The sequence below is a fragment of the Aulostomus chinensis genome, chromosome 2 (genome assembly GCF_037954235.1).
Source record: "Aulostomus chinensis isolate RoL2024-O1b breed Wild chromosome 2, RoL_Achi_v1.0, whole genome shotgun sequence".
NCBI lineage: Eukaryota > Metazoa > Chordata > Actinopteri > Syngnathiformes > Aulostomidae > Aulostomus > Aulostomus chinensis.
The window spans coordinates 30,701,978-30,726,551 of NC_141321.1; the positions used below are offsets into that span (position 1 = coordinate 30,701,978).

Consider the following 24,574-nt stretch of genomic DNA (forward strand, 5'->3'; position numbering starts at 1 on the left):
AAAAGTGCATTGCTGCTTGTCCAAAAATTATTTTGCATTCCTGTAAATTTTACCCGGCCGAGCTGTAAGGGTGAGGGGCTGGGGGTTCTGTTAAATTTCTGGAAACTATTCACAGGGAAGTTAAGCCTGGAAATTTTTACTTTGCCTTTTTTTCCAACCAAAAAGAGCTGGAAAACCTCCCATAATGATTATGGGAATTCTGAATTTGAGGAAGCTTTAGAAGCTTGAATTAATATTATTTATTTATTTTTACATTCTGATTGGGACTGTTTTTGGGGAGGGGGCATGAGGAATATATGGATATTATCAAAAATATGTGATATTGTTTGTTTGACTGCTTATGAAAATACAAATGTACCTATTCATGTCTGTGTATCACAAGGCAATACAGGTGATGTCAATGTCCCCCAAATGTCCTGTTTATTCCCATATATTCCCATAATTACCATGATAGGTTTCCAACTTGGAATTAAATATTCCAAAAACTTTACAACTCTACCAAGCTGACCAAAATAGAAAAAGTTAGCTGTTGTTGTTGTTATCCCAACTGAAAAGACATGAAAATATCAAATAATTAAGTTTAGACACACTTAACAAAGTTTAATCCCAGTAAAAAAACGCTCAACATTTTTCACGGCCTGAACGTGCTTCAAATTCCCAATCCACAAACCTTTTGTGACACATCAAAAGGAACTGTTAGAAGAAACTCAAGAGTGCAGAAAGACTGCCATCTGGTGCAATCAAAATGAAAAAATAAAGTATTTGCTTTTGTATTATTCCTGAGATCTGCTTGAAAAATAAATACATACACAGATTCTGTGCAATATCTCTTTAGTAACTATGTAACAACCATATTTAGACTAAATGCACTTACTGTCTCTAAGAGTAAAAAAAGAATGCACTAAAGTAGAGCGAGAGGATATCAACACATGATAGGTTTACGTTGGCAGATACCACTCAGCTGAGCTGAGTGCAGGGTCATGAGTTCAGAACCAGACTGCAATCTAAAGGAGGAAACAGGAACTGTGTTGACTGGTCACAGGGTCAAAGGTCACAGATAGACTCACAGTGGTCAGCATTTTGTAAACATATTCACATTGTCATGGAGCCCTTATCAAAACACGGCGTAGAACAGGAAACCTTTCCTCTTCAAAAACAAGAGGTGTCGCACGCAAACGTGTGGCAGTTTCACCTACAACCCGTTCACAGTTCAGAGCGCCAGACGGTGACCTCAAAGCTGCATACGCCTTGACCAGACACTGCTTGGTTCTGCGTTATGCCGGGTGTAGGGGGATGACAAATTTACATCCAAAGGGTGAGTGGTAGCTGATTCCAACTTCCTTGAAAATCAGCTTGGGAATGCCAATGTCACAGAGGTAGACTCCGCTCTCCTTTTCAGCCAAAGGTAGTGGGAGGCCCAAAGAGAGGGTCCACTTGGCCTCGACGGTCTGATGCTGCTTGCTGACTGGAGGATCAATGCTGATGACGGGAGCCCGGTTCTGATTGGCCCACTCAGCGGCAGACTGGTACCAGGACTGCTCCCTCAACAGTAGGTTCTCGTGGCAATCCAGGCAGGTGATGACCAGGTCAACGGGGGTCACAGGCAGGTCTGAAAGAGAGGAAAAACACACAACTGTCGGATGCAGGGCTTGAAAAGACACAAGAGGATACATATTTAGGGGCATGTTAAAGGAACTTTGACAAAAATGACAGAGGTTCTGAGACCTGCACCACCGAAAAAAATCATGGTCCATCAGAGCACTTGTCTACGTAACTTGTGCTTGTGTTTTCAAAACCAATTGGCCTGTACTTTCACATTGAAGAATGCAATCTTAACTTACGAGTGCAAAATGTCATCAAATATCCTGTAGCAATGACACCATGAAGCATTCTGTTATAAGTGTGCTTTCAAAAAAACACGAGTCAGTGTGACCAGACTACGCGGGGCGCCTCGAAGGGCGGTCGCCGACCTGTCAATCGTAGATCATAGAGACAGCTCCAGGTTCTACAGATAAAGTCCCTTCTCACCATCAGCCTTGACTGAGAGAACCCTACCGGAAGTCCTGTCTGGCAGTCAAAATAAAGAGCGCAGTGAAAAGAGATTCACAATGAGCAGCAGTTGAGTCGCTGCCAAGCACAGACAGCCGCTACATGGCTGCTTGCAACTTCAATTTTGCTGTAATTTGATTGCAATAAACAGATCAAAATAATGCCGATTTCTACAAAAATGAATTCCTGTTATGTTATGTCTTCCTTCAAAACAACAACCAAATAACATAAACTATAAAACGCCTGTGTACTGAATGAGGGAAGGATTTGTTTAGCTGGTGACTTGACATGGTGTAACAAACAGGTTTTAAAGTATAAGACAACATAAACTGTTCCAGCCTCGGTGCAGGCAGGTGACAGAGTTGGAAAAGGTTGGTGATCTCAGGTCTATTACGGGGTTCCTCCACTAGAGGGCAACACTTATCTGTGTTGTTCTGCTCCAACAGCAGTGAATGTGCTGAACCTCTCAGATATTCACAGAATGATTTTTACATGTATCATCGTAAGTTTGAGCATGTATCAATGACTCCAGCTCCGTCTGTTCCATCAGTGTCATGTTCTGTAGAGATCATGATCTTTCACAGAAACATTCCCTGCTGGTGTGTTCTACCTTTGACATTGGCCACCTGCTTGCTTCCGGTCTTGCCGTAAAGGGTGACCTCATTGGTGACTGACTCGTGCATCTTGGCGACGCTGGGCAAGAACAGGACGACCTCCACTTCATGGTTGGCTAAGTGTCTACCACAGCTGATGCCCTGTGCACCCTGGATGTGGGGGCCACACAGAATCACCACAATGGGCCTCTGATGGTCATTTTGTGGAGTGAGCCTGGGGGCATTCAAGAAATTATTAAGTGGATCCTCAAAACCAAATACAGTCGTCGTCCCCCAGGTGAAAAATCTGGGATCATTCCTACAGTACTGATGATGACTTGCAGAAATCCTCCTCACTATAACAATGAAACATGTCTCACATGGGCAAGACCCCTCCATCACACAGGCACAAAGCATGGACAGCTGGTAGAGCAGGTTCTCCAGAGATCCTGAGGGTGGCGGTTCATTTCCCAGCTACTTACATGCTTATGTGTTCTTTAATGGGTTACTGAATCTCAAATTGCCCTTCTTGTGTGGATATGTGGCAGAAAAAAACATAAACAGAAAAAAAGTGTATTAAAAATATTGATGCAATCTAATTCAAATTCAAACCTAATATGCCAAGACTGACTGTGTTTTAAATCTACCCACTGGCTCATGATTCACTTTTTGGGTGAAGTATCGATTAAAGTCAGTTTTAAAATGTCCCCCCAGCTCTGAATGCAGTATTTTGTGTATTTTTGGAATATGGCCTGAGTGGCTTGTATAATGGACTGGCCATCAGTGACAGAGCGGATCACCACTCCAGTGTCTGGGACCTTGGTGCTACGACACAAAACTTCTCTCTCGATCAGAGCTCACCGTGGCTCCCGTGTAAATTGGAGACACGCTGTTTTAAATCTGCGAACGTGTCAGTTATATGAGCCTCTGTGAGTGTCACTCTTTAGTCAGAGAACACCGCCAGTAGAAGTGCAAGTAAACAAGACTAAGCAGGGCTGCTTCACTCTCTTTTTGGATTTTAGAACATCCGAAAAAAAAGTGAAGCAGCAAGGTGTAGAATCTAGACCTTGCTGTGTGACTGCTTGTGGCACTGCTTTTATCAGAAAACGAGCCCTGGGGGTGAACGTTAACATCATCCTACTCATGTAGAAAGCAAAGTAGTAAAGATGATTGCCATGGAAACTGAAAAACATGACATCAATATAGAACATTGGGCATCTCTAAGGACTATAAAACGAAATATTCATCAAGAACTCTGACGGCCCCACGGAGCCCACAGTGGTATCCTCACCTGTTTGGCCCACCCAGCAGCATGAGAGCCATCTGACTGGAGCAAACACCTATGGTCTCCAGCCTGCGCTCAAGAGACAGCCCCCAGCGCTCTGCAGCAGCTAGCAGGCGCTTATAGAGCTCATAGGGAACACTTGGAACCACCAGGCCTGAGTCTGCAGAGAACACATGAGGAGAAGACAGAACATGGAAACAGTAATGATCTGTATTTTGAAATCCCACAGCAGAAAGCAATCCGTAGGTAATGTGAAATAACTAAATTCCCACTGAAGTTCATCATTTTGAATTGGACCAAACATTTCATTCATAAATTGGAAAAACTCTTGTCATAAGTTTTTCATACCGTCGTTTGAGGGATCATTACAAAAAGATTGGCGTCTAACTCTGTAATATGTGTGCCAGCATCAGACCAAAAAAACCCCCAAAATAACGGTACATCACATGACAAGTAAAGTTCACTCTAGTTATTGCAATATGGGAAGTGATGTTACCGTTCAGTCTGCTGATGTTCATCACCTTCAGTGGTAAAGTTAAATGTTAAATTTGAGGTATCACTGCAAGAACAAAAAATGCATCTCTTTATCACAAATATCGAGTATTTTTTTCACGCAAAATCTCAAAGTGGTCGGACACCTGCACCTCACAACAAATTGTCACTAACATTCCTCCACTACAGCCGATCAATGACTTGCTTATTGATACGTGTAGTCCAAGGATACCCTAAACTGACTCAGACAGAGGTAACTACTAGAAGGCAGTACATTCCCTAAAATTCAAGAACTCTTTCTTGAGAATAGAAAAAAACACACCATCATGGTTGGTGTTGAAGGCTGGAGCACAACTGTACACATTTGTGCCTACATTCTTGCTTCCAATGATACTGCTGACAAAGTTCCAGAGACTAAGATACCCAAAGGAACAATTTTTCTTAAGTTAGACCTGATTTGTCATACATTCCCCTCAGCACTAGGTCACTTAGCCATTTATCTTCATCAGTGCACCTTGAAAAACAACTGGAGTAAAACCCAGAAACCTTACCCCTAAGATAAGGACAAACGGTCGACAGATAAACACCCCTCCAGGTTCTCAGGGGGTGGTAGTTATGTGTGAGCAGCACAAACCCTCATGCAAGGAGCTCATTCCCTGGGGAAAAAGCCCTTCCTCCAACTCAGGACCGGATCTTGTTCCCATCACGGAAGATTCTCTATTTCCTCTCCTGATTGTCACTGCTGTCTAAGCAACAAAAGGAAGATTGGCAGCCTTTACAAAATATGAAAAACATGAGAGCAGCCTGAGTGAGACGCCTATTCCCCGTGGGCCCAGGGTTCACACGTACCACCACCCCTGACCAAACCCCAACCCTTAGGTCTGGGACAGGGCTCAACTGAGCTGGACCGCCCACAGTGTCTGCTGTCTCAGTCAAAACACACCTGTGGGTTAGCATGACAAAAAGGGGGACAAACGTTATGTGCATATGAACACCTGCACCGGTATCCCAACGGCTTGTGCTGAGAGACGGGAGGAACTAAACATGGAGGTTAGATGGTGGCGGATTCAACTTAGTTTCTTCATTTAAATTCACGCAAGTACGATGACTGTAAAACTGTCAAAACAATTTTTTAGCCAGGTCTTCTTTTAGGGTGGTCATAATGTTCAACTTATGATGCAAAAAGTGTCAAGCGCTTCAATGGTTTACAACCACTATGACCAGTTCAGTGCACTGAAGACTGTATGAACAGTCACAGTTGCCCGGATGTTAAAAACTAAAACAACCTGTGTTTTCCAGACAAATACACAAAACATCCACCAATTGAGGACACTGCTAAAACTGAGTAAATCACCCTTTCTAGCACTAGCAACACTCGCAAAAATAGCCAGATAAGGCAGTGGCAGCTTTCATAACAGAGAAGAGGCAGGCTCATGAATGCTTTACAGTATATCCCCACACCAGCTGCCAAAACAGGGGAGGATGAAACTATTTTCGCTCTCTGTCCTCAAGAACCCTTGAACACAACACTTGACCTTGTGCTGTCAAACGATGGATGAGAGGTTGTATGAGAAACCGCGTACAGGTGGGAAAAGTGAGGGCATATTCATGGTTTTGGAGAATTTTTTGGGGAGGACAATTGCTCTTTGGCTTATAGTGTTGTAGTCCACAGAGGTCAAGTTATTCAATTTCTTTTTGTTGCTAATTTAAATATTCCAAACTATACTTGTCAAGTATTAGTCAGATGCAGGCAGGTAATGCCTGGTGCACACTAGAATTTCCAATCTTAACTGATTTTGAAAATAAAGGAGACGGCAGACATGATGACAGATTTACACCGACTTTTGACATTTAATTGTAAGACAGTCAGACAGACGGACAGACAGACACACACACACACACGCACATACAAACACACAGAAGAAAAAGATGGAATGAGCATCGAATGCAGAACATATTTTACAGTAGAAGCTGTGCGGTCAGTCAGGTATAAAGTTTTTGTTGTTGGTCTCAAACGAAGCTCATATCTGCTCAATATTCCATCATTGTTCCTTACAAACAACAGGATTTCATATGTTTCAATTCGTGATTCCAGGTCGTAGGGTGTACAGGAGCATGATGGTGTCTCTACACCCCTCACACTATTGGACCATCAGCCTTGAATCAGTAATGCACCCATAATTTTTCGTGATGTGTGAATCAGATCCCAATTTGATTCAATTATCCTGTATTGAGGATCCAGCTTCAGGCGTCTAGTGACTCATCTTTTATATTTTCAGTGGGTTTTGGGAATGACGAGCGCCAGTAGACAAGTCACCTTGTCTTGAGAAGTCATTTCTCTTTTAAGGAAAACTCTTAATCTCTGTTTTCAAGTGTCCTGTCATGTCCAGTCACATACCCTTGTAATAACTGTTCTCTTGAGTATCTCTTGAATTATGGTATTACATAACAACAATTCAGCCCTTTGTCATTGTACAAACTGAAGTGTGAGGAAACCTTTAAAGAGCCTGTATTAATCCCTGGCGGTCTCCTGCCTGAGGCACATTAGAAGGGTAATGAAAGTCAAGCTGGGGGAACTACACAGCTCAGGATCCCTTTGATAAATAAAGCTGCTGGGAGCCAGTTAAGTCTTTAATGGCCTCCTACAGATCTCTGGCCTGGTAGCTGAGAACTTGATGGCCTTGTGAGCGTGCACACATTCAGACACACACAAACGCACTACGCGTGTGTGCATGCTAGCACACACCTCATCTTGCAACACACAACAAGCTGATGTTTAAACACATACGCAACTCTTTTCACCCTCGCATGCAACATGGGCCGAGTGATACACATACAGCCACGCAACGTACACACACATACACACCCTCATGCGCAGGATAATTGCAAATAAACACGGACACTGAGCCGTGCATGACTGAATTCTCATTTATCTTAAGGCTGGCCCTGCTCCCCTCCCACTATTCACTATGTACTGATATGGTAACAAAGACCCGTAACATTTTAGCGGGCAGAAAAATGTGGAACATGCCAGTCTACACGTGAGTGATAAGCACAAGTCAACTGCTTCTTGTCATGCAAACTGCCGCCCCGAGTGCCACACTGAGAGGAAGCAGCAGTTGTACAAGTATGCACTAATTACTTTTCAACTATCCCACCAGGTGTACTTCTTCATAACTCTCCACTACCAAAACCACCCCTCACCCCTCCTCAATCACACCTCTTCATTCACACTGATTCTCAATGTGGTTCACAAACAATGCCATCAGTCAACTAGCTAAACCGGGTAGCCGTGAGTATGTCGCTGCACTAAAATAAACTGAGCTGGAAGCAATCCTTCAAGCATGACAAGAGAACCGACAGGACTGAAAGCAATACACGCTGGCTGGATGTGGGCCATGTGTGACTAAGACTTGTGCTTTCATAGAGAGGGATCGACAAGACTGTTCCGTCCCTCTCTTCTGCACCGTAAGATCTGAAATGCACTGAACTGCGGAGGTGGTAGCTGGAGGGGGCAGCAGGTTATCAGGGCAGAGCAGAGATGTTTAATGCAGTAATCCACATTATTCCTTGTTATCGTTTTGGCTCTATCTTGTTGAAAGCCCAATGCTGAGGATTTCTGCACAATCATGCTGACAAATCCCCTTTCAATCAAAAAAAAAAACAACCAAAAACACTTTTCTTGAGGTTTCTTTTTTTATTCCAGCTACTATTATTGTGGCTGGAAACTTTAGATGACAAAGTTCCTGAAAGAACTGAAAGATTCTGAAAGATTAAAACAAAAAAAAATCTCACTGTCATAATAGAGAACAAAGAATCCTGTGCACTCCCTGTCATTTCTACTCAACCTGCAACATTTTGCTCCTACGTTCAGATAGAATGCATATCATCTGAATATTGTACTTAATTAACTATTTAATGGCAAATCGATTGGCAACGTTTATCAGTTAATCAGCATCGCTTGGAATAAACAAGACTGCACTGACTGATTTTGTTCTTTACTTCTGTTGGTTTACAAATGTTCATTCTCTCTCAGAAACAAGGAGATGATGTAATCAGTTGATAAATGTTATGAATGGGCGAAAACATTAGTTTCTATTCATTATTTTACTTTAGAAAGATTTTTTTTTTTTTGGATGACCTTTGGACAATAAAAAAAATTCAAAGTGCACTGCAGATAGAGTGCATGAAAGTTCAATAAATGTTAATATAAGTGAAGCAACACTGTTATATTAATAAAACTTATTAATAAGAAACTTTAAAAAACTTTATCAGATGCAAACCCCACTAAATATTAGATTGATACCACTATATAATTCTGATAATTCCTTGCATGATATGTTTATATACTGGCACCAAATATCAATCCTTTTGTCACAGCTGGTCCTATGAAGCAACTTGCCTGCCATCATTTTGTCAAGTTGTTCAAGTGGCTTTAAGCTAAGATTCGGTACTTTACAGCACATGGTTCTCATCTCGGTTGTAAAACTCTTTGAAACTGACACCAGCATCTAACGTGAGTACATCTTTTCTGCTTTTTAAGGGGTATTTCCTCTTCAGTTCTACACATATTGTGATGTATCAGATTTATTGTCTTGATTTTTATCATTTTTGCAAAACCGCCGTTATTATGGTTATCTTAATAGTGCAGTATTTGTCAGGTTCAGTGCTGTGTGTGTGATTCTTTTGTTCTTTCACAGTATGGTCCAACACACTCTTAGCAGTCGCAGTGCTTTTGTCAGGTCATTTACATGAAGATCTAAATGAATCACAACCACAGAGAAATACATCAACCCAGAGTTTCCCAAACTCCAGTGCTCACCTTCTCTTTACCTCAGCTCACTACAATGACCCAGGTCCCACAGGGTCACAAGGTCAGACGGGATAAAAAAAGTTTGTGATTCCTCAAAATTTGTTTAGATCCGGCTCTCTCCATTGTGACAAAACACAAATAAATAAAAGGAACCCAGGAAACTAAGCTTGTAGTTCTTTTGGTTGCAATTTGTATTACAGCCTGGCTTGTTTGCCCAGAATAGTTTCTTGCACACAGCTGGAGCCGATCACACAAGAGTAAACCGTAAACGTACAGTCTTTCACATTGTCAAGGATCTATAGGAACAGACCCAGTTAAAAGTGTGTTACAGAAACTCTAACATTGAGTCTGGCACCTTGTTTTTCCTTTTCCTCTAATGTTGATTTATCTGTTTACTGGCAACGATTCTGGGTCAACAGCTCTGTGGTTTGTTCCTGCTTGAGAGGTGCTGTTTATGTAAGGCTGTACAGCGGCATGCTAATTACAGAGTACAGAGGATGGGGATTATGATGACAGCCCTGGGAAGCAGAGCTGCCTGCACAGAAAGAAAAGGAGGCTCTGCTTGGTAGCTGTTTGCTTAACAGCAGGCAGCTGCTCCTGCTAAGTGTCACCACAATCAGATGGACAGTTGCATACTGGAAACACCATCTCTGACACCTTCACAGCCTGGGAGAGAAATTGCAACAATGTGCATCTTTTATCAGTCTCGTAGCAGTCACCTTATTACACTTTGGCAAACAGTGAGAGCGGAAAAAAAACAATTATATTTTACAGAGAAGCAATAATCTCGAGGGAAACATCCAAAAAAGCAAAAGTTTGGCTTTTCTTTAACGTCAATGTGCAAACTATTTATTGCTAAATACTTATATCACCAACGAGCAACACCAATTCTCTATTGAGAGCTGAAAACGGTGGCGTTTGATCTTGATAGCTATTACACAACAGCAATACAAAATGATACACCATCCCTCCATCTTCTCACTACTGTGGTTTATGCCTACTCAAATTATATAAAGATAGAGGCGTTTCTCTCACACCTTTGACTCCAGGGCCTGTGCTAGCATGTTATTTACTGATCATGTGTCTATTAACCAGTTATGTAACTCACGGGCTCCCAGAGTGAGATGAAGTGTGAGAAAGGACAGCTTCATCATTGCACAGGGTGGTCAAAAGTCACCCTCATGCTAAACAGTAACCAGGAGGATATGATTCCAGTCAGCATGGCACAGGGTGACCTCTCTCTGGCCGGGGAGGGGCATTGTGCCCACTGTGGGACCCTCTTTATCATTCATGTTGTTTTTCCTCATTGTGTTCGGTAGAAAGAGACATCGCAGCACATTCCACCTAGTGCTGAGAGCCTGTTTACTGCTCCATATCACGTGTAAAACAAAGGCTCAAATGGGATGTTTCCAGAGTAGCCTAAAAGAGCTACAATGAATTTAAAGAGGGGTAAAAACTTCTTACATGAACAGACGGACACTCCTAGCCTGAGATGAAACATGGCGAAAACAACAACAAAAAATAACACTGTCCTAAACAAACACTGTGTTCACACAGCTGACATGCTTACTGATAAAATGTCCCAGAGAGACTAGATGTTATCTCAAGGATTTTCCTGGTACTAGAGACACGGCGTGAACTATCTCCTGATGTTAAATCAGGACAAATGTACAGTTAACAATCTTGAGCCCTTCTCCCATTGGAAACCCAAAGGGTCAGGTCTGGCCAACGTCCAGAGCTGCCCTTTCTCACATCCATCCATCCATCGGTTTTCTTCTGCATATCCTGTTAAGGGTTGCGGGGGGCTGGAGGCTATCCAAGCAGCCTTCAGGCAAAAGGCGAGGTTCCCCCTGGACGGGTCACCAGTCCATCTCAGGGCCAACACACATAGAGAGACAACCATTCACACTCACAGCCACGTCTACTGTCAATTTAGAGTATCCAATTAACCTCGTCCCCTCTTGATGTCTTTGGACTGAGTGAGGAAGCTGGAGTACCAGGAGAGAACCCACACAGGCACAGGGAGAACATGGAGACTCACACAGAAAGAACCCATGCTCCAGCCTGGGCTGAAACCTAGAACCTTCTTGCTGTGAGGTGACAGTGTTGACCACTGCACCACCGTGCCACCTCCTTTCTCACATGTCGCACCCAACAGAGGGTTGTTCATGTCAGATGCATTCTGAGCTGCTGGAAATACACTGGTCTAGGAGAGGCGTGGTACCTCGGTACAATGTGCCGCACAGGAGGCAGGACAAGATACACAGAGCACATTGTGATTATTTCGTTATTTGGTCACAAACACCCGAATCTCCTCCCATTTAGTACACTTCCCTGACCACTTCAGCATCAGCCCTTCTCAGCAGAGGTTCCCAACATTTGTGACCTTCTCGAGTTACAAGTGGACTCAATCAAACATAACATGGATTTTGTAACCAGGAGCTGGCCGGGTAAAATTGTCTTCATGTCTGGAGAGCCTGATTCAGATGTGTGTACTCATATGTGTAGTGAACTGCACTTTGGGAGAGCAAGTGAGAGGGTATCAAGTGTGTAGAGGAAATGTGCTTTTCTACCAATATTGCACGGAAAGCGTCTCAATCACTCTCTCACTCTCTCTCACACACACACACACACACACACACACACACACACACACACACACACACACACACACAGAGCAGAGGCTGCCAGGTCAGATAATCTTGCTTCAAAGGGAAGATATACGCTATGAAAATACCTGTTTTTACTATCCGACTAGGCTCTGTCAATGTCTAAATCAACAGGGCACCGAAGGTGTAAAGTGTCCAAGAACACAATGCATTTTCAGAAGCATTATTCTCAACGACAAATCTGGTACGTCAGAAGGATTCTTTTAAATATTACACAGTTAATGCTTTCTGTTGAAGAGTTAACAATGTGTGTTTCAGCTGGCATCAAATATTCACAGAAATACTGTTCTTGGAAAATTAAGCTTATATAGTTTTCAGTTTCCTGCCATATGGATTGACACCACTATTATTACTAGTATTAGGGAACTGGAGATTCACAGAAACTTCTTTTCTTCATTATGCCAGAAAGAATAGGTAATAGGATGCACCCAAACTTTGTATAACATAAACCAAAACAAACTTTGAATATCCGAGATATATCCTTGGTCATCTTACTCCTTTCTACCAGGTGTAGAAATTCAAACATCAAACATCAAAATCAAAATCATGCCAAAAATCAAACATCAGTTGTCAAATTTGTAAACCTCTTACGGAGCAACCAACACTACTTTTATCACCTCAACAAGCTAGATGTTAGGATCCATTCAAGTTTAAGACATTGAATGGATCCTAACATCTAGCTTGTTATGCTACGTCGACGTGAGGACAGGAACACTGACTTACGGCATTCATCCTAAACAAGGTTATCACCTTGACTACCATGGTTACTAAAGACATACGATAGGGTCAACACGTTATGACATTTCTGTCATAAAGACCCTGGAATTCTTAAATATAGCAGGTCATGTAGAGCACCCACCAATCCCCAACACATGAGAGTACGAGTTGGCACACACGCTATGATCTTACCAGTACAGTACTCTTTGCCCCCATGCTGAGGCACAGTTATCCGCCGGTATATGACAGGCTTGCCCTCCAGAATATTCTCATCATGCCGGTAGGACAGGGGCTTCTGTCCAGCCAGTGCGCTGAGACGCTGTGCCCTGTTGATGGCGCGACTATTAATTCCATCCATCTGGGAGAAGACGGCAGCTTTATCAAAGAGAGCCAGGTTTCCCTCAAAGTCAAAGTCAGTGTCCAGATCCTCATCTGTCCTGTCTCCAAAGCACTCGGTATCTTTTGGTCTCATCAGCCCCCCAGCACCTCCGTTCTTGACACAGTTTTTCCGTGATGTGTCCAGCGCTGTCCCCCTGCTGTTGGATGACCCTGTACACAAAGACAATAAGATAGAAAACAGCGATGCCTCAATCATTATGAAATCAATCTGAAAAACGTTGACGTTGTCGAAATCCAACTGAAACAAGAAAACAACAAATGCTCTTTCTTTTGATTCTGCATCAAACAACACTGCAAGCTACTGCCAATGTTACTACGGATTAGGGCGGAACTGCAGGTATACTATAAAAAGAGGTATTTTCGAGATAATTTAACACACATACCACCATGTCTTTTACCACAGACAGTGAAATAATAAATCCAAGAGCAAAATGCAATCATACGGACAAGGGGTGTTTGGTTCAAGGGACATTGAGCTACAGTGACAGAAATCTAATCCAGAGGGGAATTTTACGACGTAGAACTCTGAGAATCTTTGTATGTAAACACAAAATTAATGGCATGCAATTTCAGGATGGGTCCCTGAGACTTTATCTTCTAAACCAAGGATGGAAGAGATTCTATCTCCAGGCTACCAGAAGACTTTAACCAAGCCCCAAACACACAGTCCATCTCTGCGCTAAAATCACATCTCAACCCCCCCTTAAAACAGTTACTATCATACTGCCGCCCCTTGTAGGGTAGTTAATGGTGACCTTTATACACAGTGAGTCCTTGCACTCAGGAGTTTCATATTCAAGCATGTAATTTTATTTAACTATGAATGGACACTGTCTTGTCCTCTCACAGTTAAAAAACAAAACACGGCTCACACAAAAAAATTAAAATGACCGACCGTGCCATACTCAATAAAGTTTACATACATGTAAGCAACAACGAAAAAACAAAATGAACGAAGAACAAAAAAGGAGGAAAATAGAAAAACCGGAAAAACCTGGCCTTCAACCCCAACCATCCTGAGCTCTCACGCTAACCAAGAGACAGTGAGGCACAGTCGCACGCTACTGTCAGTGTGACAGCTAAGGTGCTCTGGACTCTCACGCGAGACATTGGGAGGCTCAGTCATCGTACACCAGCACTGATACAAAGCCACTTACCATCTATGAACTCATTTGAGACCTGACTCAAAACCACAATACAGCTTCGCAACCTCTGCTAGAGTGACAGACGGGACCGATTCTCTAGTTTTCCCCCCTGCGAGTTGGCTTGTCAACAAGTCATCCGTGTTTTCACCACTGTTTGGACAAAAGAACATGAATGTGCTCAACTTCTGTCTGAGCGCTATACTCGTGTGAAACACATGTATCAATTCTAATCTATGACAATTCCATTATTGGGACATGTTGGGGGGGGGGGGGTCCTCAGGTGATCAGCATTCACCTGTGTGAACGGTGATAAAAGCTAGCGTCTTTATATCACAGGCAACAATGTCATTATTTATAAGGAAGTGTTTTGTCATGCTGTGAATCAACAAATCTGAGTGACCTGGGCAAAGCTCCAAGTCAAACAGGCTAATGAATAGCAGGTAGTGTACACAGTCTGACAGCAGACTCTCCTGACTTCAGTTTAGACTAACCAGCACATATTAGCACAAAAATACACAGACCACAAACTTTTCAAACTGAATTCCAGTTTATGAAAAAAAAAAATCCAATTCCTACAAAACACAGTACTGCACTGGAAACAAGTTATTGTTATTCTTACATGATCCACTCTTGTCATTTAAACGTTGACATTCAATTTCCCCTTTCAAGTTTCAAACATTTATAGGCAGTTCCAGACCTAGAAAATATTCTTTTTTAAATCTATTAAAGAAAAAAAATTCATGCATATTTACTATGGACCGTTGCTCTCAAAGGTGGCTAATTCTGCTAATACAAGTTTGACAGTGTGAAAAGCAAAAAGGCCACCAGGGATAAATGTGTTTGGATGCAAGGCTCAGTTGACGCTCAGACATAAAACTTCAGGGGCCACTCAACACAGGACTAGAACAGGGAAAGGGAAACTGAATATTAACAGTCAATATCTACACACGATGTGGTGGAAGTTAAAGCCAAAGCAAATCAATAACTGACGACAAAACATCAAAATGTTTTTGGGTGCAGGGGTTCATGGAACAACACTGGCTTGCTGCATACTGGAACACTTTTCATAGGGGCAAAGTTTACACTCCTCTTCTAAAATTCCTTTTGGTCAGATTTGTTTGGGTCAGCTTTTGCAGGCCGATGCATCATTCACAAAAAGTTGAGAAATTCCCCTAAAAGTCTCCCAGGAAGGCGAGTAGCAGAGACCATTTCTGGAATCTGGAGTAAGCAGGGGCCCACCCTGCTTTCCCTTCTTTGTGGCTGGGCGCTTCTTGGGAGCATGGCATTGCGTGTGAAAGGACCAGCCCTGCCCAAGCCACTCAGCACGCTGGCCCCATGCAATTTGGGCATTAGCTCCCTGGCCACCAGCCTGAGAGCTTGAGATTAAAATAAAAACTCAAAAGGTAAACATTGCCTCCACAACTGATATCATTTTGGCCTTCCGAGCACACTGGGACAACATGGCTTCCTGTCGGGGAGGGGGGCTGGTTTCCTGTGCTGTGCAGGAGGGAGAGAGAGAGAGGGGAAGGGGGAGAGAGAGGACAAGAGGGTACGAAGGCACGAAAGCCAGGCTTTGCATAACCTTCTCTTTAGAAGCAGACACGGAGAGGGAGGGGGAATGTTTATTGATCTTAGTCACACACATATTGTAAAGAGGAACTTTGGTACAAGCCTTTAGCACGCTATGGGAATCTTAGGGGGAGTCATAGTGAGACAGTTTTAGGTGCCATAATCAGCCTTCTGAATAAGAACTGGAGGGAGTAGCAATGGAGTCTGGGGAAAATATGGGACAAAAATGAAAAACTGAACTGTCACTGATCCTAGAAAAGGAAAAAAAAGACACCTGTTTCACATTATGCAAGTTTCTTCTTCAACACTCAAGAAAAACAGAAGCCATTTTCACAAAATTAGAATATGAGAGTGTCCACTGGCCAATTCCAGTGACCTCTGACTCCTCCATTGTTTGGCGATCCTGAGTGTGAAAGCGAAGTGACTTTCACAGATTCCGGCAGAGGCCACAGAGCTGTCCACACACACACTTCCTGCTGACTGGACGGTGACGAGTGGAAATACTGTTTTTGACCCTTATCTTATCAGGACGGTTGAGTTGCACATTCTGATTTTTACAGCTACAACTTGGGGCCAGAGAAAAGACACTGTCCACGTGTCAAATTCTGTGGTTATTTGTCATATCGTTGAAGTAATTACTCTTAAAAAAATTTTAAGCATTTTAGCTGTTTAAAAGTATTAATAAATCACATTAAAATCTGAAAAGCCAATCTTGCCACATGCCACAAAAATATGGATGTAAAGAACAGAAACATTTCAGAAATAAAGAACATACAGTAAAGTTTAAAGTACGTCACAGTTACCCTGCTGACTACTCATAGTACTATTTCTCAGACACTTTGTCTGCATGCATGTGTACATCAAGTACCAGAACTACTGTTATTGTTATATACCGTCTAAATGAATGCATGTTTGGGTAGATTGACTCTCACCCTCCTGCATCTGTACATGTGGTCACAAGTTGACCCTCAACAGTGACAACTGTGAGACACTTACCACCAATAAAGCTCCTTGGTACAAAAAATGTATGACAGAGTTGAATAACAATAAATATACTGTAAACATTATTATATAGAACAATATCAGTCCAAATCGGTATGTATGGGCTGGGGCTACTGTGCAGGGCTGCATTACATTGTCTTAGATTCCTCATTTTTCCTGTTACTTTGTCCTCCCCATCACGTCATTAATTGTTTAGACTGCAGACGGTCACATCGAAGTCAGCAATAATAAACAGAACCTCATAACACGGATGAAATCAGACTAAACTTAAAAATCATAATAATCTGATACCTGGAAACAGTTTCTACATTTTTCTCTGAAATGTGCAAATGAAAAAGTTGAGGGGATTCAGTCGCACCTTGATCTTTCTTCCTGCATTTTTCTAATCTATGAACATGAATGAAAATTTACTGGCTTTAAAATAAAATGTATCATTTGTAAAACTGTATAATCACTTATGATGAAATGAATAAAAAGAGGGGATTATTCATCATTGCTTTTTCTTGTTCAAATAAGTACCATTTCTTTGGCTACATTCTTTATATGCTTTATATTCTTTCTTTACCTGTTTGTTTATGTTCATTATTTTTTTGTCACCTGTTTTAAATAAAGATTTCTTTACTTTGATAATTATGAAGTACTTCTTATGACGCTGAATGACTTTGCATGTCTGGCTCATCTTCAGCATCGGAACTGAGTAATACATGAAAATCCCGAGCATTTCGTGTTTCCTGCCGCTGATGAACAGGATCTATTCACTATTATTTAAAAACAGTAACTGTACAGCCTAAAAATAAATCGCTGCATGTCACTCATGACTCCCAAAATAGGAAGCACAACTATGATGCTCTTCACTGACGTGGCAATTTGAGAAGGCAGTTTCACGATGATTAAGCAAAATAAAATCAGGCTCTTCTGGCAGGTAAAAAAATGAAATAGTAAACGTCGTTCTTTCAGGCTTGCACACGGCACGAACCCTGAGCCAACACTTCCATCTCCATCACTCCCTGTGTTGTTAAATGTAACCTGATTCCTCTACAGTAAGTAGGAGAAAGGTCAGTGATACTCCTGATCGAGCTCCCTATATTTCTTATTAATTAAAACACTACAAGAGCTTTAGCAGTTTACCAGATATTCAATGTGTTGACCTTTACCATAATGCTTCTCCAACCTGACAAAATGACATGTTATGACAAACCACTAATGAGGGATCATGAGAGTTTCCACATCGGCATTACTTTTTGGCATTGTGAAATGACATATTTCACTCTGGTATCCCCACCCATGATATGGCACCAACCTCTGCGTAAAATGGTGACTGGAGCAGTGCTGGAATGATGGCCGCTTGCATAAGGGTGGGCGTTATTGTTGCTCTGACTGTGGAGTCCTGTGGGTCTGAAGGTGGCGTCTGTTGCAGCGGAGCTGCACTTGCTGGCTTCATTCTGAATATCGAGGAACTTCAGCTCCTTGATATCCATGGAACTGAAAGTAAAACAGATCAAAGTTTGTTGATTTTCTGGAAAATTATTTGTTTTCTCATCTTTCTTTATGTTTTCACATCTAAGATGCAGGTTTGCAGGTGAGCTCTATGCAATCAGATGTTGTTATAGATATTATACTTCAGCTATTCTGTCCGGACCTCGCTCCAAAAATTGTTCAAAACCAGGCAGTATTTGGGAGCATGTATAGACAGCAAGGCAGGACAATGATTCTTCTTTCACTTAAGAAAATGTCATAGATCAGAATTACAAAACTGCACATCTACACATGTGTAATGATGACAAATGTTGAAAATTCTGGGATTTGTCCCTGGGTCGCAACTGATGAAAGTGCCACACAGGCCAATCAGTCCTTAAAATGTCACTGAGATATATCAATAGGCTCTAACACCAAACACGTAACCGATGCTGCATATGTTCTAACTAGGAAACTCAATTTATGTCTATGAGCAACTACCAAGAGGGAAATGGGTGGACAATACTGGGTAAGAACACGTGTTCAAGTGCTTTCTTACCTGAACGTGACCTCGGGGACAGGACATCTGACCCCATTGTGATAGGGTTGCCTCAGTGAGATGGTCTGGCCAGCCTGATCCACAGATGACACCTCTCCCTGATAAACTCCTAAAGTCAGCCCACAGTTTATGGACACAACACTACCCAACCACTCTGTGGCCATTCTGCTTCCTCTGATCCTGCAGTTTAAGCCTACAACACACAGAAAAGTCATAAAATAATCAAACAACAGAAATGATGACAAACAGAGACATGTCTCTGGCGTTACGAAGCATAACCAACGAGGGGATATGGGTGTTGTCGCATTCTGTGCGAGTTACATTAAGCTTTGGCATTTTCAAGAACTTTTAGACTGACGATATGGGGATCTGATCATATGTATAGCAGTAAATATTTACATGGTTAGTTTTTCTCATCAAAATATGAACAAAACCCTAATGTGGCGTGGTTAACGTTGTCGGTGTGGTCTTCTAGCTCGGTCGTCTCTCCTGCAACACCTAACTTTAACAACTTTGCTGAAAGCCAAAATGACAATTACATTCCAACAACGAGCTCAGCTTGAAACTCGTCATAAGTTACAAGAGTTATGTTTTTGGACTTTATGAATCAAAGTAACCCTCAGATAAACTGGACTCGAACACGAACCAAGCAGCGTGGAGATGCTAACTAGCTAACGTCATTAAGGTTTACAATTTTGGACGTTTGGCGAGTTGGATGCTCTTAGGCGTTGAAACGCGATGGAAAATGTTCTATAATAGGTACAGAGAAGTGCTGAATCACGGAGAGGTAAAACCATAGTTAAATTACAGCGTTTAGCAGAGATTTAGCCAGAGGTGGCTAGCTTACCAGCTAACGTTAGCTTTGTTTCTGTTGCCAGCTCGTTTGCTTTTTAGCTGGCTGCACGAACGTAAAGATGTGACACTTGTTAGCTAATTAAAATCAAAATCTCGACCTGAGTTGAATCACCAGATTTCAGATGCGTTAATCCTAATCATCAAATCTGAAGCAAGGTGTCAAAGAAAGCCAAGACTCCAGCTGTTGTTTGAGCGTTGTTCCGGGCGACTGTGAGACGTCACGTCCGTCATCGGCCACGTGGGTTTGTTGTGATTTTTTTTCCCAGTTCACGTGAAACATGACTTTCCTCCAGAGATTATTTTGTCTTCCAAATAAATCCAGCAAGGTGTATAATTACATGAGTCTTTGTTCCTGTGGCTGATTTAATATATTTTATTCACATGCCGTTTACATGTAATTATTGACACATTACAGATAGAAAAACAAAAATGTATAGCTTACTAACATATTCCAAAAATCACTGGAACTCTTTTGGTGTCCTGATACATCATATACACATACAACAATACTATTTATCGTCAAATATATGTACAAACATTAGGCACATAAAATTACTTTATAAAATACAAAGACCTTGATATGCACACACAAAATCACATTTTGGGATACAAATATAGCTTCAGTGTCTTACATCCATATTACAATGGACTTGCAAAATAATTAGCTTACACGTGTAAAAAGTATCATATGGTAATTTCTGTTCATTTCAGAGTCCTATGTCACAGAAGTAAATCAGAGGTTGCAGTGGTCTTAATAGTAAAACATACTGGATGACACAAAGCAATTTGTTTGCAATTACTGAAAAAGAACAGTTTAATTTACCAGATAAGAGATCAGGAGGACAAGTATCTCATTATTCTTCACTGAGAACACCCGCACATGTGCAGCATCATCTCATTACGACCCCAAAACATGACAAGAGACATGACATGAAGAGATGTGGTCACGAAAACTTCTCAAGGCCATCTCTGACAATCTGCAGCAAGCACATTTCACTTTTACGCATCAGTGCCATCAGCTCTGTGGATCAAATATGGCATGGTGTGCCTTACATTCTGAGAAAGTTGCATCTTTCACTGGCTCTTAACCTGACCTATACAGGGTTAGAGTCAACTTGTGCCACTTGGTGATGCATACATTGTATATTACAGATAGCTTCACTCCTCATTCCTTGCTCGCATTGTAGCTTTCAGTTGGCAGCGTTTATGCTTCATTGTTAGACCGTATTCTGGAGTCATGTCCAGGGGCTCTCCAGGCGTGGCGTGGAAGTGTAGCTTCTGGATAATGATGGCCAGGAAGAGGAAGACTTCGTTTCGTGCAATGACCTCCCCGATGCAGCGGCGTTTTCCCATGCCAAAAACCGTCACTTTCTCCCCCTCCATCTTGTTGAGCTCAGTGCCATCAGCACTCAGGAAGCGGTCAGGGTTGAAAGAGGACGGATCTTTCCATAGCTCACTGAGAAGTGTAGACAGATGAAGACGTGAGTTGAACTACACAAACAGCCAGTATGATAAATTAGAAGTTCAATCTTTTGATTCAGAAAAAATAAATCAGGACTGCACCCTTCTTGTTTGCAGTGACATGTGGAGTGGCCCTGAGCATCTTGTTTTTCTAAGCAGATTTCTCACTGCTACTTGCAAGCAAGCATGAAAAGTCGAATAAAAACATCTTAGCATCAAACTTACGGATCATGGTTGATTTGCCACTGATTGATGAAGACACAGGTGTCTTTAGGAATGAAGAAGCCATTCAGAGATGTGTCTTTCGTTGTGCTGAAAAAGAAAGATTAAGAAAAGCTTTAATACAGAGTGTGTTTATGTATCATTTCCAGTACATTCTTGTTTTTTTTTTGGTGATTAACATTTTTTCTATAAATATATGATAATCAAATTTCAAGGACACATGTCATGTATTGTGGAAAAAACATATTAAAAAATGAAATATGAGCACAACACAAGCAATATACATGTGCAATATACATGTGCAGGCAGACTATCACCTATACAGGAAATAGAAGTGAGTTTTACTCCTCCTCGTACGTAGAATTTTTTTTTTACATACATCAGAAACATGTTTCTATGCACATTCTACAACACTTATTTAGGATTATTTTCTTCAAAAGCGCCTGTGGTACCATCATGCACCTACAATATAAAACTTGAACCTCACCAATGGGGGATGGTGAAGGGCAGGAATGAAGAGTGACGAAAGATCTCCAGGATAAAGCACTCCAGGAAGGGTAAGTTTGGTTTATCAGAAAGAAGAGGGTTGCGGTTAAGCCCCACTTTGTTTTCTGGAAAATGAAAGTGCACCAAATATCAGCTCACGATGTGAAATATCATTCAGTCCAGGCAAACTGCAGGTACAGTCACATGTACTTACTCAGTTCTTGATAAAGCCTTTCTTGTATCTCTGGATAAGCAACCAAGTACATAACTGACCAGGACAAGGCAGTGGAGATGGTGTCAAAACCTGGAAGAGTAGAATAATAAATGTGATTAAATTTGTCTGTTTTTGTGTTATCAAAGCCTCCTTCAATCAAAGGATTTAACCCACCAGCTCCAAACAGGTCATTGACGATTCCTACAATCTTCTCATCTGACATCTGGATGTTGGAGTTCTCGTCCAGCTTCCTGTCCTCACAGTGATCAATCAGGGAGTCAGTGATATCACGAATGTTGTCCTGAAAGATCATGAGACATGCTCTGTAAATCTCACATGCTGGGCACAGAGGTGAAAAAAATTTTCATTTTATTGATAAGGTTGGACGAAAGAGGTCATCGGTGGTTTAGGGTTGTACCTTGTCATACGTGGAGTAGTGCTCACTGACAATCTTTTTCACAAAGTCGTTGAAGCGGGCATTGATGTCCAGGAACTTCCTCATCGTGGTGCTGGGCAGGAACTGAAGAATGGGAATGAAGTCTGCGGGGTTGCCGCTGCCCACCACCTGGCCAAACTCGTCACTGAGGTTCACCAAACTGACAAGCTCCTGGTCGTCGTGGTCATAGCGCCGGCCAAAGCACATTCCACAGATCACATTGGCAACAGAGACAACAATGTGGCGGAAAGGGTCAAAGCTGCCGTCGGCCTTCATGACATTGTTCAGCCGTTTGATCAGATACTCTCCCTCTTTGCAGATGTGTTCCTCCAGCACGCAGGAGTACTCCGGGGTGGTGCCCTGTAGGCTGGAGAAAGAACGAAGGGCACTAAAGGCCAGTTTTCTGCGGGCACGCCAGACACCAGCCTGGTCCGTACTGAAGGCCAGACTCTTGCCGTCATTGATGAACCTGAAACTGTACAGGTCAGGTCTGCCTGCAAAGTCTTCCCCTTGCTTGATGAGAGCCTGTCGGACTGTGTCGCTGCCACTCAGCACTACCACGGGACGCATGCCGATCTGGATTTGAAACACAGGCCCAAAGCGTTTGCTCATGGCAGTCAGAGTCAGGTAAGGTTTGCTGCCCACCTCCAGCACATTTCCTATGATGGGCAGGGGCTTTGGTCCAGGGAGCCGGCGAAGCCCCTCAGGAATCTCAGTGTTGAAAAACTTGATGATCAGGTAGACCAGACATACTGTTGTCATGGCCACCAAACTCTCAGATACTGACACCGATCCAATGACTGGCAGTATCATTAGCACCATGATAGCAACTTCCTTTTTTCTTTTTCTCTGCACAACCTAGAAATTAAATAGGAGGGGCATTAGTAGTGAAGACAGGGAAGAGAGGTGTTGTGCAACATGCTGTCTACATGCACCTTAAATTGTAACGAAAGTGACGGCTGTCGTTTGGCATCAGTTCGTCAGGACTTTTAGCCAATTCTCTCACATTCTGCACTTTTTGTGCAAGGTGATGCAACTTGGGAAAGTGTAAAGTTTACCACCACCCAACTGTGATTCAAAGAAACGTGGAGTAGTGCTCACTGACAATCTTTTTCACAAAGTCGTTGAAGCGGGCATTGATGCAAACAAAAGGAGATCGCATATGAAGGGTGACATCAATAACCAAACTCATTCTCATAAGCAGCAGTGATTGCTCACCCTCAGTTATCTACTCTTGCCTCTGTCATTGCCTACGTGTTAGAAATCAGTCAGCTGTGTGCAGATATTGAGCTTACCTGAGTCAAAAAGTAAAAGAAGGACAAAGTTATGGTCCAAGACGATCTGTCAAAATAGTGAAAATATTGTTTAGTAGAGTCAGTGCCAGAGTTTACTCTCTTTCATGTCCCCATAACAGAGAATGGGCTCTTGCTTTATAGTGTGCTCCACAGCTTCATTGGCTGCTCCTCATGACGTAATCTCTCTCTCTCTCTCTCTCCTGCTCCCTCCCCCGTCCCTCTCTGCTTGTCATGAATGAAGTTTAGCGCCGAGAGAAGGTGCATGTGTTTGTTTGTGTACTGGAATTTTGAAGTTTGAAAGTTAGTGTCTGTGTACAATTTGTAAATAACACTCATGCTTAACAATGTTTTCTTTTTTAATCCTGCAGGACTTTATAGCCTGAATGGCTTTTATGTTTTATAGCTTACAGATAGTGAAAGTCCTAATAGCCGTCATCAAGTCATCTCCACCACTATAAAACAGTTCTTGGTATCCAACCTGTGATAACTGTCACCTACTCCTCTGTAAATGATTTTAAAAGGCTCTATACATGCAATATCTGTGCTACAATGTATATCATTTGGGATAATATTCTGCTTATATAAATGGGTTTATATATATATATATATATATACACACACACACACACACACACATGTATATATATATATATATATATATATATATATATATATACATGTATATGTGTACTGTATGTGTGTGATTTTATATATATGATTACATAATGATAATCTCATCAGATACAATGAAATGGCTATTAATGTACGACGTGTTGATATCACTACTTGTTGCATGCAGGATTTAATGGTGTGACTGCAGTTTGTGAGTCACCTTGCAGCATCGTGTTTCTCATGCAA

General features: G+C 42.0%; 2 protein-coding genes across 4 annotated transcripts; both read right to left on the minus strand.

The window, feature by feature from the left end:
* Window positions 1-403: 403 nt before the first annotated feature.
* On the minus strand, window positions 404-19,820 carry LOC147269717 (enhancer of mRNA-decapping protein 3-like). Of its 3 annotated transcripts, none has more exons than XM_086189684.1 (7): window positions 19,701-19,820; window positions 18,748-18,940; window positions 18,034-18,215; window positions 12,811-13,167; window positions 3,934-4,087; window positions 2,660-2,877; window positions 404-1,609 (listed from the first exon to the last, which is right to left on the minus strand). In XM_086189684.1, exons 2-7 carry the CDS (start codon window positions 18,909-18,911, stop codon window positions 1,275-1,277), a joined length of 1,410 nt encoding a protein of 469 aa, XP_086045810.1. In that variant the 5' UTR covers window positions 18,912-18,940; window positions 19,701-19,820; the 3' UTR covers window positions 404-1,274. The 3 variants fall into 3 exon arrangements, with proteins under 3 accessions (XP_086045810.1, XP_086045801.1, XP_086045820.1); XM_086189675.1 differs by having other exon boundaries at window positions 19,595-19,820; XM_086189694.1 differs by having other exon boundaries at window positions 19,715-19,805.
* A 135-nt stretch (window positions 19,821-19,955) lies between these two features.
* On the minus strand, window positions 19,956-23,851 carry cyp1a (cytochrome P450, family 1, subfamily A). The gene is made up of 7 exons (XM_086189702.1): window positions 23,717-23,851; window positions 22,404-23,279; window positions 22,160-22,286; window positions 21,986-22,075; window positions 21,773-21,896; window positions 21,289-21,375; window positions 19,956-21,058 (listed from the first exon to the last, which is right to left on the minus strand). Exons 2-7 carry the CDS (start codon window positions 23,241-23,243, stop codon window positions 20,761-20,763), a joined length of 1,566 nt encoding a protein of 521 aa, XP_086045828.1. The 5' UTR covers window positions 23,244-23,279; window positions 23,717-23,851; the 3' UTR covers window positions 19,956-20,760.
* Window positions 23,852-24,574: the final 723 nt, after the last annotated feature.